The sequence below is a fragment of the Oncorhynchus mykiss genome, chromosome 16 (assembly GCF_057628025.1).
Source record: "Oncorhynchus mykiss isolate SJ-2025 chromosome 16, ASM5762802v1, whole genome shotgun sequence".
Classification (NCBI taxonomy): Eukaryota; Metazoa; Chordata; class Actinopteri; order Salmoniformes; family Salmonidae; genus Oncorhynchus; species Oncorhynchus mykiss.
The window spans coordinates 66,768,319-66,787,701 of record NC_143037.1 but is presented as its reverse complement, the minus strand read 5'-3'; the positions used below and the strand labels follow the sequence as shown (position 1 = coordinate 66,787,701).

The following is a 19,383-nucleotide window of genomic DNA, read 5'->3' as shown; positions in this document are numbered from 1 at the left end:
ACTGACTTACCTTGTTAAATAAAAATACAAAATAAAATATAAAAGTTATGGAAATAAATATTGATCTATTATGAATTATTATTCGGCTGTATGGATTCATGAACTTTTTTGGAGGCCTTTTTTGTCAACAATGTGGCCTCATTAACCTGGACAGTGGTCTCGAGTGGAAGGCCTCGAGCAGAGCATGGGGGGTTCTCAAGCTGAGAAAATTTTTAAATGATTGCTAATATTATTATTTTTAAATTATGCCCAGCTCAGGAGGCCCCTTGATGATGTGAGCCCTGAGGCAATTGCCTCTTTTAGCTACTGGTAAGTCTGCCACTGCTTGACAGAGCTTGAAGAATTAAAAAAATAATATTATACAATCCAGGTGTGCAAAGTTCTTAGCGACTTACCCAGAAAGACTCATAGCTGTAATCACTGCCAAAGGTGATTGATTCTAACATGTATTGACTCAGGGGTGTGAATACTTATGTTAATGAGATAAATCTGTATTTCATTTTCAATAAATTTGCAAAAAACTCTAAAAACATGTTTTCACTTTGCCATTATGGGGTATTGTGTGTAGATGGTTGAGAAAAAAAAAATCTTCATGCTTTAACAATAAAATGTGAAATAAGTCAAAGGGTATGATGAATACTTTCTCAAGGCAGGTATGTACAGGTATGTACTGTATAACTCATTTAAAAAATGTTATATATATATATATATATATATATATATATATATATATATATATATATATATATATAGCATAAAGCATTGACTTTAACCTATGGTCATTTGTGCCATATTGTGGTCAAAATAATAAACACTCAAGGAATCGCACCGTAAACATGACGTCATACTCATAACACCGCGTTTTATGTTTTTTTTCTCACTTTTTTATGCCGCGTTCAAAACAACTAGGAACTATGTACTCGGAAATGGAAATCTCCGACATCTGACCTCAGTGCGTTCAAGACAACTGGGAACTCGTAAAACACGCGCACAACCTGGAAAAAGTGTTTTGAACGGTCATCCAACTCGTAATTCCAAGTCATAAACTCGGGCATCTTGCTTGAGCTCCGACTTCCTGACCTGAAAATCACTGACGTCATGATTTGACCTCGTATTTTTCCTTGTTCTCAGTTGTGTTGAACGCACCATTAGGCTAGAAAAAATGTGTGACGTAGAAGCCAAGATGGCGGCCCCCCTCTCCACGATGAAATTTTGGAAACCGGGTAAGCGCAATATTGTTAAATTAGACAATGATTGCATGCATTTGGTCATTTCACGTAAAAAGTGTATTAATTTGTGCATGTGAATTAGTGCGTAAGATATTTATTGCAGATAACCAACGTTTTTTCCCGCCTGCGTTGTGTTATGATCGCTAACGTTACTACTGTGGTCCATTGTCATTGATACTAGCTAGTTATAACGTTAACTAGCTAACGGAAACGTTAGTAACTAGTTACTGCTATCTTGAGGATTGTGAACGTATTTAAGTTTCCCAACATGACAAAACATACGTTGTCAAGCCACATTGGCTAGGATGTAAAGGGGTGTAGCTAACTAACTAGCTAGCTAGTTACTATCATTCGGTTCCCGCTCGGTTATGCATAAGGAGGTAAAGGGATTTTGCACGTCCCTTTGCAGTAACAATATATCTATAGCTATATTGGCCTGTCATCATATCAGGCGTTAGTTATGTAAACGTTAGCTGAATCCAAGCTGTCAGCAGCATTTCACTATGCAGATAAACAATCTGTGGTATTAGGTAATCTTATCAATGTTGTATTTGTTTCATTGCGACGTTGATTATGGTTGATCATGAATTTACGCCGTTCTTTAATTATACTACATCATCATCGTCTGTGTCTAAGGTTCGGAGGCCCCCGGGATATCGGAGGAGCGGCATGTCACGACAGAAACGACAGGCTCCCCCATCATTTTCAACCCTCACACCGCACTGTCCATCGAGAAGCAGCGACAGAAACTTCCTGTTTTCAAGGTTGCTCATCAACTCTCATTAGTAAAGTGTTTTTTATTGTTTCGACTAAATCATAGGAGCCCTGTTGACATGTCTGCCATGTTGTTTTCAGCACAGAAACAACATCCTCTACTTGGTGGAGAGTTACCAGACAGTGATCATCGTAGGAGAGACAGGATGTGGGAAGACTACACAGATCCCTCAGGTTTGGATAAGCTAATATACAGTAGCCAGGCTTGACAACGACAGAGTTGGCTCAAGCAGCAGTTCATATGTGGCTAGTTCTAACTTAATATGAAGATTTTGACCATTCTCATGAAGTAGGACAGATTAATATAGAAGTTGGGGAACACTTGACTCATTACTGTGGAGAATACTATGGACACCCCAGTCTTCCACTAGCGAAGCTGAGTTTTTTTTCCAGCCAGTAGAACAGCCTCCAGGCAGGACACTGCAGCAGTGGACTGATACCCTTCACACAGCTTCCTTCTTACAGAGCGGGAGAGTGACCTTGTCCGCTGCTTACTAGCCATTTTCTCTTCTATGCAACCAGGGTTCGGAGCAAATCAAGTGGGACTTAATTTCTGCTGAGTAGGCTGTCCTAGACTTTATATTGATGCCCCTCGCTCTCTCACACTCCCCCTTGTCCTCTGTCTTTCTCTTGCTCTTCTGCATCCCACTCTTCCCCTCTCTCTTACCCCTTCCTTTCTTTCTCTACCTCAGTATTTGCTGGAGGCTGGCTGGGCAGCTGAGGGGAAGGTGATTGGTGTGACACAGCCTCGTAGAGTGGCTGCTATCTCAGTAAGTACTCCTATCTCCCTCACATTCTCCTTGAGCTCTGCTGGCCCTTTGGACCGCTTACTGCCCTGAATATCAAATAGTCCCTTTTATCATTTTAAAGAGTTGCAAAAAATGATATAACTTCATTAAAATAACTGTATTTTGGCACTTTTTTAAGAGACAGTTCTGCCTGACTGAGGTTGTTTCCCCTCTCTTCCTGTCAGGTAGCCAATCGTTTGGCAGAAGAGCGTGGAGCCCTGTTGGGGCATGAGGTGGGCTATACCATTCGCTTTGATGACTGCTCTGACCCCCATGCCACCCGCATTAAGGTACTACACTCAGCCTGCCGCCATGTCCCCTGACACATAGTGGTACCATAAATTCCTTTTGTTGGCTGTTTTCCTTATGTGAATTTTCTCTTTCTCTCTCAGTTCCTGACAGATGGGATGCTGGTGAGAGAGATGATGGCTGATCCTCTACTGAAGAAGTACAGGTGAATAACTTCACTAACAAACTGACCTACTATTGGCTACGCAATACTAGCCTCAGACTGAATATCAATGGTGGATTCATAGTCTGGGTTCATCCTGTTTTAACCCCAGGGATCTGTCTATCTTTCCTCCTCAGTGTCCTAATGCTCGACGAGGCCCATGAAAGAACCCTTTACACGGACATAGCCATCGGCCTGCTAAAGAAGGTAGCTTCTGTGCATGTCTCCTTTAATGCTGGAATCCTTAATTGAAACGATAGCAAAGTGTTTACCTTGCCTATGTTCTGATAAAAAGCTGAGGGATGGGCCTGGAGGAATGAAACCACTCTTCAACTCAAAGCCACAGCTATGGATCAGAGGACTGACCATCCATGATATAAAAACTTGAGTTATGAGGCTATGCAATGTTATATTGACTGCTTTGCCTTATCTTTGCCAGGTCGCAGTTGTAAATGAGAACTTGTTCTCAACTAGCCTACCTGGTTAAATAAAGGTGAAATAAAATAAACAAATATTGGAGTATAACAAGCTTATATTTTGCGTTTCTGATTGGGTGCGGCCGTTGTACTAAGCTCATCGGGCATTTATAAGTTATGTTCTTCAAGAATCAATGGGCGTATGTTTAATTTAGAAGTCAAGAAATGTATGTAGCAACTAAGGATTCCCAGCTTTAACAGCTCTATCTACTTCACTGTAATGCATTTCCACTGACCATGCATTCAGTTAGGCTAACAATGCATCTGAAATCTATTAAATCAATTAAATAAAGCTTTCTTCCCGTTTCATCCTTCTCTAGATTCAGAAGAAGCGCAGAGACCTCCGGCTGATAGTGGCCTCTGCCACTCTGGATGCCAAGGTGATTCTCTGATTCATTAAGATGGACAGATATGCTTCAGTACAGAGAAACAAAGGAACTGGGAGATATAAGCTGATGTCATGAGAGACCACAGTGCACTGACATCTGAAATGTACTACCAAGATAGTGCAGACAGATGAAGATGCAGTCGGCTCATGACTGCGTCAGTCAGCAAGCCAGATGGGACATCAGACTGTATTTTTTTGTTGTTGTCTTGTGCAGAAATGTTTTTTATGTTCGCCAGCTCAGCAATTTTTGCTTCATAGGAATTTTTCAGAATTGCTGTAGTAATTCTGTTCCCTGTGTAGCTCAGCCGAATCTCACTTTAGGTACAGTTACATTTCACATTTGCAAATACAGTTTCGATAAAATATCTATTTTGTCTTAGAAATAAACAAACAACTCCTTTGTTGTGGTCATGCCAGTGACAAGCCTGTTTACCTGGCTACATCTAACCCACTCCTATGTTATCACCTTGGCTGCAGAAATTCCAAGAGTTCTTTAACCTGAACGAGACTGGAGATCCTAACAAGGACACGTGTGGAATTCTGACGGTGGAGGGACGCACCTTCCCCGTTGACGTCTTCTACACTGTCAGGTATTCCATGGAATTCTGAGCGTCTCTTCTGTCTCCAAACCTGTCACATATGATCACATTCTACAGCCCCACATAATTAATGTTTCACTGGTGTCAGAATTAATCAAGCTCAGGACAGACTGAGTTGAGCATCTCCTCACATTGTCTGCGCTCTCTTTCTCTCTGTCCCCAGCCCAGTCATTATACACTGTCTCCCCTATCGCTCTGTCCCCAGCCCAGTTATTATACACTGTCTCCCCTATCGCTCTGTCCCCAGCCCAGTTATTATACACTGTCTCCTCTATCTCTCTGTCCCCAGCCCAGTTATTATACACTGTCTCCCCTATCGCTCTGTCCCCAGCCCAGTTATTATACACTGTGTCCCCAGCCCAGTCATTATACACTGTCTCCCCTATCGCTCTGTCCCCAGCCCAGTCATTATACACTGTCTCCCCTATCGCTCTGTCCCCAGCCCAGTCATTATATACTGTCTCCCCTATCGCTCTGTCTCCAGCCCAGTTATTATACACTGTCTCCCCTATCGCTCTGTCCCCAGCCCAGTCATTATACACTGTCTCCCCTATCGCTCTGTCCCCAGCCCAGTTATTATACACTGTCTCCCCTATTGCTCTGTCCCCAGCCCAGTTATTATACACTGTCTCCCCTATCGCTCTGTCCCCAGCCCAGTTATTATACACTGTCTCCCCTATTGCTCTGTCCCCAGCCCAGTTATTATACACTGTCTCCCCTATCTCTCTGTCCCCAGCCCAGTCATTATACACTGTCTCCCCTATCTCTCTGTCCCCAGCCCAGTTATTATACACTGTCTCCCCTATTGCTCTGTCCCCAGCCCAGTTATTATACACTGTCTCCCCTATCTCTCTGTCCCCAGCCCAGTCCCAGACTATGTGAAGGCCACAGTGGAGACGGTGCTGAAGATCCATGAGACTGAGGATGATGGAGATGTTCTGGCCTTCCTCACTGGACAGGTGTGTTTCTCTTACGGTTTGATTTTGAACTGGGTACTTGTTGTCATGTGACCTGTGTGTGACCTGTGTGTGACCTGTAGGAGGAAGTGGAGAAGGTGGTGTCTCTGCTCCAGGAGCAGGCCAGGGCTCTGGGCCGTCTCGGCATGAAGAAATACCTCAAGGTGCTGCCAATGTACGCAGGCCTGCCCTACACTGACCAGATGAAGGTGTTTGAGAGGACGCCCCCTACTGTCCGCAAGGTGAATTTCAATCTGCCTCTGTACTCCGTCCCAATGTCCCTACGCAGTGGTCATCAACCCTGATCAATGGAATGTTAAATTAGTTGTTTTGTTAATGGGCTGGCACAAAAGCCTGCACATCTTCTAGTTCTCCAGGACCAGGGTTGGTGAGAGCTGGTCTAGTGGTACTGCATATGATGCATGTATCATATCAGCATCCTGAAGAGATGCAGCGTCCAACATAAAGGCTTGTCCTCTTGTCCGGGACAAGTAAAAACAAATGGATTTATTTATTTATTGTTGGACAAGAAGAATATAGATTTTGGTTGTCTAAATGGACGAGAGAAAAAAATCACACACCCCAATATCAAATAATTACTCTGATCAGAGAGGTTAACATTGGAATATATATTTTTTTATGTACATAAATAAAAAAAAAGCCTACAGGGACTTCAAAAAGATTTCACACAGTGGTCTTCACGGATCCAAAAAGTTGGACCGGTTCTGAAATAGACCTGGGTCTTTCCCACCTGGACCCGATAAGCATACTTTTTTTAAATATAGAGAGCCGTTCCAAACGGACCTGAGGACATCTAGACTCCTTCCATATAGTCCTAGGTGGATCCCAGTCCGCTCCAGGTGAACAAAGCATCAGAAAAGCTACTTTATTAACCAGAGCTGATAAAGCACACGAGGAGGGAGAGAGGTACCACTAGCAGACGGGGGAGGGGGCATACTGTGAGGGAGGAGGGGGAGGAGAGACGGCAACCAACCAAGCCGACTCGCGCTATAATAGACTAAGGGCTGCCATAGCTAGGTTATTTATCATCAAATATGATTGCATAGTACCTGTCTTGGATTGCATCGAACCAGGAGAAGCTAGTTAAGCTAGCTAGCTAAGCTAACTGATGCTGCACTTCCTACACTTTCTCATTTTAGTTACAAATAACTCCATTCAGAATATTAAGTAGCAGCCTGCCTACCTGTTTGCTCTTGGTCGTTGTAGCCTATCCTTCTCCTTTTTACTCCGTAATTTTAATTCCATCTTTCACTGATTAGATATCTCCTAACTTTTGCCACACACTGAGCGATGCTCTATGACTGTAGCCTATTGCCGCTTTGATGACTTATGATTGACCAAGAAAAAGTGCTGCTCTTGTGAAAAGCAAAAATAATTTTTAATCTGTTATTTTACCAGGTACGTTGACTGAACACGCTCTCATTTACAGCAACAACCTGGGGAATAGTTACAGGGGAGAGGGATGAAAGAACCAATTATAAACTGGGGATTATTAGGTCACCAGATTGGGAATTTAGCCAGGACAACCGGGGTTAACACCCCTACTCTTACAATAAGTGCCATGGGATCTTTAATGACCCCAGAGAGTTAGGACACCCGTTTAACGTCCCATCCAAAAGACGGCATCTGACACAGGGCAGTGTCCCCAATCACTGCCCTGGGGCATTGGGATATTTTTTAGACCTGAGGAAAGAGTGCCTCCTACTGGCCCTCCAACAACACTTCCAGCAGCATCTGGGCTCCCATCCAGGGACTGACCAGGACCAACCCTGCTTAGCTTCAGAAGCAAGCCAGCAGTGGTATGCAGGGTGGTATGCTGCTGGCATAAAATCTATTTCTCTACTGCAGCAGTCGTGTTTGGATCTGTATGGGCCGGACAAGTCAGTTAAAGTCAGACCTATTGGTAAATTTAAAAAAGCAGACATTGAATATCCCCTTTGAGCATGGTGAAGTTATTAATTACACTTTGGATGGTGTATCAATATACCCAGTCACTTCAAGGACACAGGGGCCTAACTCAGTTGCTGGAGAGGAAGGAAACCACTCAGGGATTTTACCATGAGGCCAGTGGTGACTTTAAAAGGTTGGTGTTTAATGACTGACCGGAGAACGCTGAGGATGGATCAAATCAACAACATTGTAGTTACTCCACAATACTATTGTAAATGACAGAGTGAAATGAAGCAAGCCTGTACAGAATAAAGATAATGCTAGTTGATTCTGTTGACTCGAGGCACGGTAGTGTTCAGATCAAATGGCCACGTTAGTGGAGGCGGTCATCATGTTGAAGCTATTTAACCATAAAATGATTTATTTTAAAACCTGGATGTTTTATGTCATTTTATGAAGCATGTCTTAACTTGTTTCAAAGTAGCCTAAAATACGACCATAGAAATGTTGAGGGAATTACTCTACATGGCCAAATGTATGTGGACATCTTTTCAAATTAGTGCATTCTGCTATTTCAGCCACACCTATTGCTGACAGGTGTATACAATTGAGCAAACAGGCATGCAATCTCCATAGACACACTTTGGCAGTAGAATGGCCCGTACGGAAGAGCTCAGTGACTTTCAATGTTGCACCGTCATAGGATGCCACCTTTCCAACTAGGTAGTTAGTCAAATTTATGCCCTGCTAGCGCCACACAAACTCACAGAACGGGACTACTGAGTGCTGAAGCGCGTAAAAATTCTGTCCTCAAGTTACAACACTTGCTACGAGTTCCTAACTGCCTCTGGAAGCAACGTCAGCACAATAACTGTTCGTTGGGAGCTTCATGAATTGGGTTGACATGGACGAGCAGCCGCAGCAAGCCTAAAATCACCATGCGCAATGCCAAGCTTCGGGCTGGAGAGGTGTAAAACTCGCCACCATTGGACTCTGGAGCAGTGGAAACCTGTTCTTTGAAGTGATGCACACTTTGCCATCTGGCAGTCCGACAGACAAATCTGCGTTTATCGGATGCCAGGGGAAAGCTACCTGCCGGAACGCATAGTGCCAACTGTGAAGTTTTGTGGAGGAGGAATAATGATCTGGGGCTGTTTTTTATGGTTCCATGAAGGAAAATCCTTTAAGCTACAGCACAATGACATTCTAGATGATTCTGTACTTCCATCTTTGTGGCAACAGTTTGGGGGAGGCCCTTTCCTGTTTCAGCATGACCATGCCCCCGTCTACAAAGTGAGGTCCATTCAGAAATGGTTTGTCAAGATGGGTGTGGAAGAACTTGACTGGCCTGCACAGAGCCCTGACCTCAACCCCGTCGAACACGGGATGGAATTGGAACGCAGACTGCGAGCCAGGCCTAATCCCCCAACATCAGTGCCCGACCTCACTAATGCTCTTGTGGCTGAATGGAAGCAAGTCCCTGCAGCAATGTTCCAACATCTAGTGGAAAGCCTTCCCAGAAGAGGAGAGGCTCTTATAGCAGCGAAGGGGGGGATCAACTCCATATTAATGCCCATGATTTTGGAATGAGATACTTTTGGACATGTAGTGTATTTTATAATGCTTAATATGACATTGAAACCAGCATTTTTCTCATGTTCTATTGGTTTAAAATCAATGTTATTTTATTGTCCAGCAGCCAAAGGCATAATCCTAGTCATATTAGTAAACCATGCTAGTTGATGATAATCCTAGTCATATTAGTAAACCATGCTAGTTGATGATAATCCTAGTCATTAGTAAACCATGCTAGTTGATGATAATCCTAGTCATTAGTAAACCATGCTAGTTGATGATAATCCTAGTCATATTAGTAAACCATGCTAGTTGATGATAATCCTAGTCATATTAGTAAACCATGCTAGTTGATGATAATCCTAGTCATTAGTAAACCATGCTAGTTGATGATAATCCTAGTCATATTAGTGAACCATGCTAGTTGATGATAATCCTAGTCATATTAGTAAACCATGCTAGTTGATGATAATCCTAGTCATATTAGTGAACCATGCTAGTTGATGATAATCCTAGTCATATTAGTGAACCATGCTAGTTGATGATAATCCTAGTCATATTAGTGAACCATGCTAGTTGATGATAATCCTAGTCATATTAGTGAACCATGCTAGTTGATGATAATCCTAGTCATATTAGTGAACCATGCTAGTTGATGATAATCCTAGTCATATTAGTAAACCATGCTAGTTGATGATAATCCTAGTCATATTAGTGAACCATGCTAGTTGCTGATAATCCTAGTCATATTAGTGAACCATGCTAGTTGATGATAGTGAACCATGCTAGTAATCCTAGTCATATTATATTAGTAAACCATGCTAGTAATCCTAGTCATATTAGTGAACCATGCTAGTTGATGATAATCCTAGTCATATTAGTGAACCATGCTAGTTGATGATAATCCTAGTCATATTAGCGAACCATGCTAGTTGATGATAATCCTAGTCATATTAGTGAACCATGCTAGTTGATGATAATCCTAGTCATATTAGTGAACCATGCTAGTTGATGATAATCCTAGTCATATTAGTAAACCATGCCAGTTGATGATAATCCTAGTCATATTAGTGAACCATGTTAGTTGATGATAATCCTAGTCATATTAGTAAACCATGCCAGTTGATGATAATCCTAGTCATATTAGTGAACCATGTTAGTTGATGATAATCCTAGTCATTAGTGAACCATGCTAGTTGATGATAATCCTAGTCATTAGTGAACCATGCTAGTTGATGATAATCCTAGTCATATTAGTGAACCATGCTAGTTGATGATAATCCTAGTCATATTAGTAAACCATGCTAGTTGATGATAATCCTAGTCATATTAGTGAACCATGCTAGTTGATGATAATCCTAGTCATATTAGTAAACCATGCCAGTTGATGATAATCCTAGTCATATTAGTGAACCATGCTAGTTGATGATAATCCTAGTCATATTAGTGAACCATGCTAGTTGATGATAATCCTAGTCATATTAGTAAACCATGCTAGTTGATGATAATCCTAGTCATATTAGTGAACCATGCTAGTTGATGATAATCCTAGTCATATTAGTAAACCATGCCAGTTGATGATAATCCTAGTCATATTAGTGAACCATGCTAGTTGATGATAATCCTAGTCATATTAGTGAACCATGCTAGTTGATGATAATCCTAGTCATATTAGTGAACCATGCTAGTTGATGATAATCCTAGTCATATTAGTAAACCATGCCAGTTGATGATAATCCTAGTCATATTAGTAAACCATGCCAGTTGATGATAATCCTAGTCATATTAGTGAACCATGCTAGTTGATGATAATCCTAGTCATATTAGTGAACCATGCTAGTTGATGATAATCCTAGTCATATTAGTGAACCATGCTAGTTGATGATAATCCTAGTCATATTAGTGAACCATGCTAGTTGATGATAATCCTAGTCATATTAGTAAACCATGCTAGTTGATGATAATCCTAGTCATATTAGTGAACCATGCTAGTTGATGATAATGCTAGTCATATTAGTGAACCATGCTAGTTGATGATAACCCTAGTCATATTAGTGAACCATGCTAGTTGATGATAATCCTAGTCATTAGTGAACCATGCTAGTTGATGATAATCCTAGTCATATTAGTAAACCATGCTAGTTGATGATAATCCTAGTCATTAGTAAACCATGCTAGTTGATGATAATCCTAGTCATATTAGTGAACCATGCTAGTTGATGATAATCCTAGTCATATTAGCAAACATGCTAGTTGATGATAATCCTAGTCATATTAGTAAACCATGCTAGTTGATGATAATCCTAGTCATTAGTAAACCATGCTAGTTGATGCATCATTAGATCTCCCCTTTAATTTCTGATGGATATTTTAATCTGTGGGTTTTTAAACATTTGCAGCAGGGTTCGCCAACTGTCGGCCCGCGGGCTGGTGTTGGAGACCCTTTTCTAGGGGTGGGAGTAACGTGACGGGTGACTTTAACATTTGGACAAGTAAAAAAATCTTTCCTAATTATCTGAAGGACAAGTGGCAAAAAAAGGTTTGTCAAGCCCTCAGATGGCAAAGAATGCTTTTATACCTCCGCTTGGACATAGGACAACGGTAAGCTTCCTTAAGAGTACCGAGCCATGAAAACACTTTGCCACAGGATGAAATGATCTGAGTGGCTGAAGCATGTGCTTTATAAAAGCCCTGTATTGGATATACAGGAGTGGGTTGTCTATGTTAAAGCGCTCTCTCTGGTTCTCTAAGGTGGTGGTGGCCACTAACATAGCAGAGACGTCAATCACCATCAACGGCATCGTGTTTGTGATCGACTGTGCGTTTGTCAAGCTGCGGGCGTACAACCCTTGCACTGCCATCGAGTCGCTGGTGGTCACGCCCATTTCCAAGGCCTCAGCCAGTCAGAGGGCAGGACGAGGGGGACGCAACCGAGCCGGGAAGTGCTTCAGACTATACACAGGTGTGTATGTGTGAGGGAGGGGGTGGGGTCTCTGTGTGTGTTATCGGAAAAGGCCATCGGTGTGGGGGAAAAAGTGTCAAGAAAGCTCTAAACTTGCTCAGATCAGCCCTGTACTGTGGTGTGTGTACTGTCTGTGTGCTCCAGAGGAGGATTTTGAGAAGCTGCCTGCGTCCACGGTTCCTGAGATGCAGCGTACCAACCTGGCCCCTGTCATCCTGCAGCTCAAAGCTCTGGGCATAGACAACGTGCTGCGATTCAGCTTTCTCTCTGTGAGTCCATCCAATACAATGTGTGTACTTTGTTTTGAGCACTGTAATCTTGGGTTTACTCGGATCTAAACATTTTCGGAATTTGGTCAGATGCTGAAGTAGTCTGTACACAAGATTAAGAGCACTGTGAAAGGCTCACAATTCTAAAAGATGGTGAATTGACTCAAAGAGCACCAAGACTGGTTGTCAACAAATTATGAACTTTGATAGTTTAATACACAGGCCAACTTTATAATTGTTCCTACTCTAGCCTCCTCCAGCCCAGTCCATGGTCCAAGCCCTGGAGCTGCTCTACGCCCTGGGGGGTCTGGACCAGTATGGTCGTCTGACTGACCCTATGGGCGTGCGTATGGCAGAGTTCCCCCTCAGCCCCATGTTTGCCAAGATGCTGCTGGAGTCAGGAAACTTTGGCTGTTCCAAGGAGATTGTTACCATAGCAGCCATGATGCAGATCCAAAACATCTTCATGGTGCCAGCCAATCAGAAGAAACCAGCAGTGAGTGTTGCAGATGTCGTCATGTTGAATGCCCAGTCTAAAACGTTCTGTTGTGCAGATCTGTATGTCTGTCTCTGTGCTTCGAGAAGCACGGCATCTACCATCCTATTCACCTCTCGTCTCCCCCTCTGTCTGCATGTTTCTCTCTCTGCTCCCATCCTCCTCCCTCCTCCATAGGCGCGGGAGCATCGGAAGTTTGCTGTGGCGGAAGGAGATCATCTCACCATGCTCAATGTCTACGAAGCCTTCATCAAGGTGGGCACTGCCACTGTATGGGCCACTGCTAGGAATGAAGCCTTCCGTTTAGCAGAGATCAACCTGAATCTTTTTATATGAACATGGTCCATGAACAGTAAAGCACTCTGCTGAATGATATAACATTTTAGATTTATATCTTTTCAGGACTTCGTGCTAAAGATAAAGATCAGCTTTACTAAGCATTTGCATTCCTGAAAACTGAAAATATAAATGCAGCAGGCAACAATTTCAAAAATTGTACATATAAGGAAATCAGTCATTTTAAATAAATAAATGAGGTCCTAATCTATGGATTTCACATGACTGGGAATACAGTTACGCATACAGATACCTTAAAAAAGGTAGGGGTGTGGATCAGAAATCTGTTGTGACCACCATTTGTCTCGTGCAGCGCGACATATCTCCTTTGCATAGAGTTTTCGAAAACGATGTTGGAGGTAGCTTATGGTAGAGAAATTAACAATCAACTCTCTGGTATCAGCTCTGGTGGACATTCCTGCACGTCAATTGCACGCTTCCTCAACTTGAGACATCTGTGGCATTTTGTTCTGTGACAAAACTGCACATTTTAGAGTGGCCTTTTAGTATCCCCAGCACAAGGTGCACCTGTGTAATGATCATGTTTAATCAGCTTCTTGATATGCCATACCTGTCAGGTGGATGGATTTTCCTAGCAAAGGAGAAATGCTCACTAACAGGGATGTAAACATTTGTGCACAAAATTTGAGAGAAATAATATTTTTGTGCGTATGGAACATTTTCTGGGATTTCAGCTCATGAAACATGGGACCAACACTTTACATGTTGTGTTTTTATATTTTTGTTCATTGTAAGTACCCTTGTTATTTTCCAGAGGGAATAAAACCTAAATGGTTTTAACCTAAAACTGGTTTGTCTCTACCCCCCCACCTCGTCCATCTAGCACCAGAAGAGCTCTCAGTGGTGTCAGGAACACTTCCTCAACTACAAGGGTCTGCAGCGAGCCATGACTGTACGAGAACAGCTCAGGCGACTCATGAATAAATTCAAGGTGCCACGCACCTCCAGCGAAGGTGTGTATACCCCACATTTCTGTCCTGTTTGTATCCTTTATGTGCACCTCTTTACGGTGTTCAAATTGAATTGGGTTTTTGTCTTGTCCAGGTGACCCGGATGTGATCCTGAGATGCATTGTGTCTGGGTTTTTTGCCAACGCTGCCCGCATGCACCACTCAGGATCCTACAGGTGACTACCAACTACCTGGAACACTATTGTCTGTTGCTCATTGCTTTTGCCTTGACTAAGCTCAATGTCTCCACAGTTAATTCATCCCTTCCTCACATCTTCTGTTTCCCAGGACTCTACGGGATGACAGAGAGCTTCACATCCATCCAAACTCCGTGCTGTTTGGAGAAAAGCCCACGAAGTGGTGAGGATTTGGCTTTTACATTGGTCCAAGGGTTCTCAAACCTCTCCCCGGGGACCCCAGAGGTTTCACTATGTTGTTGTAGCCCTAAACTAGCTCAGCTGATTCATCAAGGGCATAATGAATAGTTGACTGAATCAGGTGTTTGAGCTCTGGAATAGATCAAATATGTCTGGGTCTCAGAGGAGAGGAATGAATCTCCTAGATATATGCGTCTAACACTGCCTTGTCCTCCCCCAGGGTTGTCTTCAATGAAGTCGTGCAGACCTCTAAGTACTACATGCGTGATGTCACAGCTGTCGAGTCCTCCTGGTTGGTCGAGCTTGCTCCCCACTTTTACAAGCAGGCTAAGGTAGGAGAAAAACACTGTCTTTCTAATACTCTACTCTTTTTGTTCTCGCCTGTTTGTTCTGAGGAAAGTTTTAAAAAAGCACACCCATAACACATTAGGGTTATGTATGTACACTACATGACCAAAAGTATGTGGACACCTGCTTGTTGAACATCTCATTCTAAAATCATGGTCATTAATATAGAGTTTGTCCCCCCTTTGCTAATATAACAGCCTCCATCCACTCTTCTGGGAAGGCTTTCCACTAGATGTTGGAACATTGCTGTAGGGACTTGCTTCCATTCAGCCACAAGAGCATTAGTGAGGTCGGGCACTGATGTTGGGTGATTAGGCCTGACTCGCAGTCTGCGTTCCAATTCATCCTAAAGGTGTTCGATGGGGTTGAGGTCAGGGAAGTCAAGTTCTTCCACACCGTTCTCAACAAACCATTTCTGAATGGACCTCGCTTTGTGCATGGGGGCATTGTCATGCTGAAACAGGAAAGGGCCTCCCCCAAACTGTTGCCACAAAGATGGAAGTACAGAATCATCTAGAATGTCATTGTGCTGTAGCGTAAACGATTTTCCTTCAATGGAACTAAGGGGTCTAGCCCGAACCATGAAACAGCCCCAGACCATTATTCCTCCTCCATCATCCAACAGTTGGCACTATACATTCGGGCAGTTAGTGTTTTTTTTCCTGGCAACCCAGATTTCGGACTGCCAGATTGCGAAGCGTGATTCATCACTCCAGAGAACGCGTTTCCACTGCTCCAGAGTCCAATGGCAGTGAGCTTTACACCTCTCCAGCCAATGCTTGGCAATGCGCATAGTGATCTTAGACTTGTGTGCGGCTGCTCGGCCATGTCAACCCATTACAGGAAGCTCCTGACGAACAGTTATTGTGCTGACGTTGCTTCCAAAGGCAGTTTGGAACTACCACTTTGCGGCTGAGCCACTTTTGCTTCTAGACGTTTCCACTTCACAATAACAGCACTTACAGTCGACCAGGGCAGACATTTGACAAACTGACTTGTTGGAAAGGTGGCATCCTATGACAGCCACGTTAAAAGTCACTGAGCTCTTCAGTAATGCCATTCTACTGCCAATGTTTGTCTATGGAGATTGCATGGCGTTGTGCTCAATTTGATACACCTGTCAGCAATGGGTGGGGCTGAAATAGCCGAATCCACAAATTTCACGGGGTGTCCACCTACTTTTGTGTATATATAGTGTATACATGCGTGCAACTGTCCGTAGGACCTTGTTTTGGATCTAATCGTGTCTTATGCATGTAGAACAGTCTATTGATGTTCTGTGTGGACTCCAGGAAGAGTATCTGCTGCTTCAGGAACAACTAATGTGGATCCTAATAAAACACTACCATATATGTTTATCTTCGTCTTTCTCTGATTCACTCTATATCCCTCTTGTTCTCTCTCTGTCTGTATCTCCTTCTCCCCATCTGTTAGCATGGGTCACTAACCAGCAAGAGATCCAGGGTCCTCTGAGCTGGTTCCTGTCCGCGCCTCTCATAATTCTGACCACTACATCCTGGTTCCAACCCCTCACCCAGAGAGGACCAGCGTTAGGGGAACAGAGTCATGGGAAGCAGGGTACTGGGTAAGACCCGAAGAGGAGAAAGGAGAACACCCCTCCTAAACCTACACTGTGCCCCCCCATCCCCATTCTGATACCCTCTTCCCCTTTATCACCCTGTACAAATCTGTATTATATATTTATTTCCCATTCCACATGGCAGTCACTAGAGGGTCATTCTGAAAGGGACAGAACAAATGAGCATGTAAATGGGATGTTTGTTCTGAGTTTACTGAAGGGTTAGTGGACCCCCCCCCCATCTGCGTTTTGGCTTAGATCAAATGTAGGATCTGTTCTTATCAGTTTAATGTCTGATAGTTATAATATGGTTGGAGAGCTCCATAGTTCTGTCCTTTCCAGCATGGCCAGCTAGACCAGGTCCCATCCACACCTGTACATATAGAGACAGAGCAGGCTCGGGTCCAGGGAATGGCGGTACCATGCCTGGTCCTTGGTTCCATGGTTATTTTTTTATGGCTTTGGGCTCAATTCAATCGAACCCTGTAGTATTTACGCAGTAGCTCTTTTTCGCCATGGTCAAATAAAATCCCTACCAACACCAGCTAGACTCCACAGGTAGATGCTTCCAGTTTAAGATAATCTGTGTGTGTGTATATGTGCAGTAATTTGTAAAACCAAGATGCTGTGTAAACATTGCTATGGGGGGTTTGATTTGAATCGTGGCATGGCGCGGTAAATAAATGAAGACTGAGTGTGAGGATGTGAAAAGTTTAATTTTTTTTAAATTAATTTTTTGGGGTGGTGGGGGGGGCGCAAAAACTGTGTATCTTATTTTGTAATAATTTGCTCCTCCCCTAGACTGGGTGCTCGTCTCATTCTACTGTAGCTGTCAGTACCAAGGCTAGCGGTCTCCTTTTTCCAATACTTGTCTCTCTAGAACAGGAATCCCCAACTCCACTCCTGGAGAGATACGGGAAAAGCAGGGTTTTGTTCCAACCCAGCCTCAACACAATCGATCAACTACTCATGGTCTTCAATCTGGATCACGTTTAGCTAAATCAGATGTGTTCGGGCTGGAACAAAAGCCAGCACACCTAATGGCTCTCCAGGACCAGAGTTGGAGAACCCTGCAATCTTCAATCATAAGTGTTTTGACTCAGTGGCACAGATCTATAAGCTTGTGCCACAGATGGAAAATCCATTTAGGATTTGATGTGTGGACCCAGAATGTAGCGTTCTGGGTTATTACTGTGAAAAAGACCTCTTTGCTTTTAGACAGCGTCTCTACAACTCTTTACTACTGTCTATCTCAAACATAGTGGCCTTTTTAACCGTTCTGTGCCAAATGATCTAACCATATTTCACATTTCATTTTGGTATGAAATGTGCAAATAACCCATCAAGCATTTTAAGTGCAAAAGAAGCAATCAAAACTGAAAAATGTAAGTGCCATTTTTCCATACGAATAAGTGCATTCAGAGATGCATGTGAAGCCTAAAAATGTAAGCATTTTATATTTTTGAGCCATTTCTCTTTGGCCCACCACTGTTTCCCTATATCGCCATTGGTTGTGGTTTGCATAAATCAGTTGTTCTTTTGTACACCGTTGTCAGTGTCAAGACCAGTAATGTTCAACAGAAAGGAAGGCACACATTTTTATGGGTCATTGCTATCTTGGTTCCTTTGGATGTCCCTACCCATAACCCTAACCTTAACATTTTACATTTTAACTTCAATGGGGGGGGACGTCCGAAGGATACCAGATAGCATGGCCCATTTTAAGTATGTTTCACCCCATATATTACAACAAACCCTGCTCCTGTCTTGATTTGCTCTTCCTTATTTTCTTTGTTTTTCTCTAGGATTGCTATTATTATTGGGTAAAAAAAATGCCCCCCAAAAGCTTTAGAGTAAGAAAACAAACAAGACCATAGGACCTGCATTTCAGTAAGGTTGCTGTCCTTACTTTGACTTAAGTCTGCATGATTTTAACTTTCAATTCCATGTCCTTTCTAGGTACAATATAACTGCCTCTGAACTCTGGAAAACTAACATACCATAGATGATCCAATGCAATCTGAATAGTAGAATGACTACAAGTGAAATACTCTTGCATGTTAAATGGTAGTCTATTAAGGACACTGCTAAGATCACAATGTAGATTTGCACAAATGTAGTTGACTGTGAGATGACTGATGTTCCTCTGTGCTGAGAATCTTGATGCGTCTGTCACAAAGCCACAGTGTAATCTGTAGTCTGTAGTTGCCCAGCTCTGATAAGCAGCTGTATCCCTCCACATCTTGAAATAAAGCCGTATGGTCATGGGCTCAACTATGCCTGTCTGTGTCTGTTAAATGGTTTCAACTTAAGCAATAAGGCCTGAGGTGGTGTGGTATATGGCCAATATACCACGGCTAAGGGCTGTTCCAAGCACGACGCAACACGGAGTGCTAGGACACAGTCCTTAGCCGTGGTGTATATTGGCCATATATCACAAACCCCTGAGGTGCTTATTGCTATTATAAACTGTTTACCAACTTAATTAGAGCAGTAAAAATGTTTTGTCATACTGATGTACTGCAGCTTTCAGCCAATCAGCATTCAGGGCTCGAACCACCCAGTTTATAATGACCATTAGATCAGTGTTTAGGGGAAAGTTCATCCTACACTTGGGTCCTGGGTGAACTTACTGGTGTCCTCAAATACTGGTGCTGTAGTGTACTTGTCCAGCTGGTGTCAGTGTTGTACTGTAAACTGATCTGGAATGGTTTCCAGTCCTGCCAGTATTTCCTTTGATAGATGTTATTCCATTTAAGATTTAAAGCATATAATCAGTATTATTATGGGAGACAATGCCAGCATGTTAATAATGTAGTATGCCCAGTTTAAAAAAAAAACATTTTTCTGTTTTCCCTACTCATCCAACAATGTACTGACAATTATTTTTCTGTTTTC

At 42.8% G+C, this 19,383-nt stretch overlaps 1 protein-coding gene and 1 pseudogene across 1 annotated transcript; both read left to right on the top strand.

The window, feature by feature from the left end:
- Positions 1-865: 865 nt before the first annotated feature.
- On the top strand, positions 866-18,759 carry dhx35 (DEAH-box helicase 35). The gene is made up of 20 exons (XM_036947536.2): positions 866-1,223; positions 1,866-1,993; positions 2,085-2,177; positions 2,696-2,773; positions 2,977-3,081; positions 3,184-3,245; positions 3,380-3,449; positions 4,039-4,098; positions 4,584-4,696; positions 5,568-5,664; positions 5,745-5,903; positions 11,899-12,109; positions 12,254-12,378; positions 12,629-12,874; positions 13,052-13,129; positions 14,055-14,184; positions 14,276-14,357; positions 14,470-14,541; positions 14,779-14,890; positions 16,341-18,759. The coding sequence occupies exons 1-20, from the start codon at positions 1,163-1,165 to the stop codon at positions 16,377-16,379; spliced, it is 2,121 nt and encodes a 706-aa protein (XP_036803431.1). The 5' UTR covers positions 866-1,162; the 3' UTR covers positions 16,380-18,759.
- On the top strand, positions 16,721-16,824 carry LOC118939600 (U2 spliceosomal RNA; annotated as a pseudogene).
- Positions 18,760-19,383: the final 624 nt, after the last annotated feature.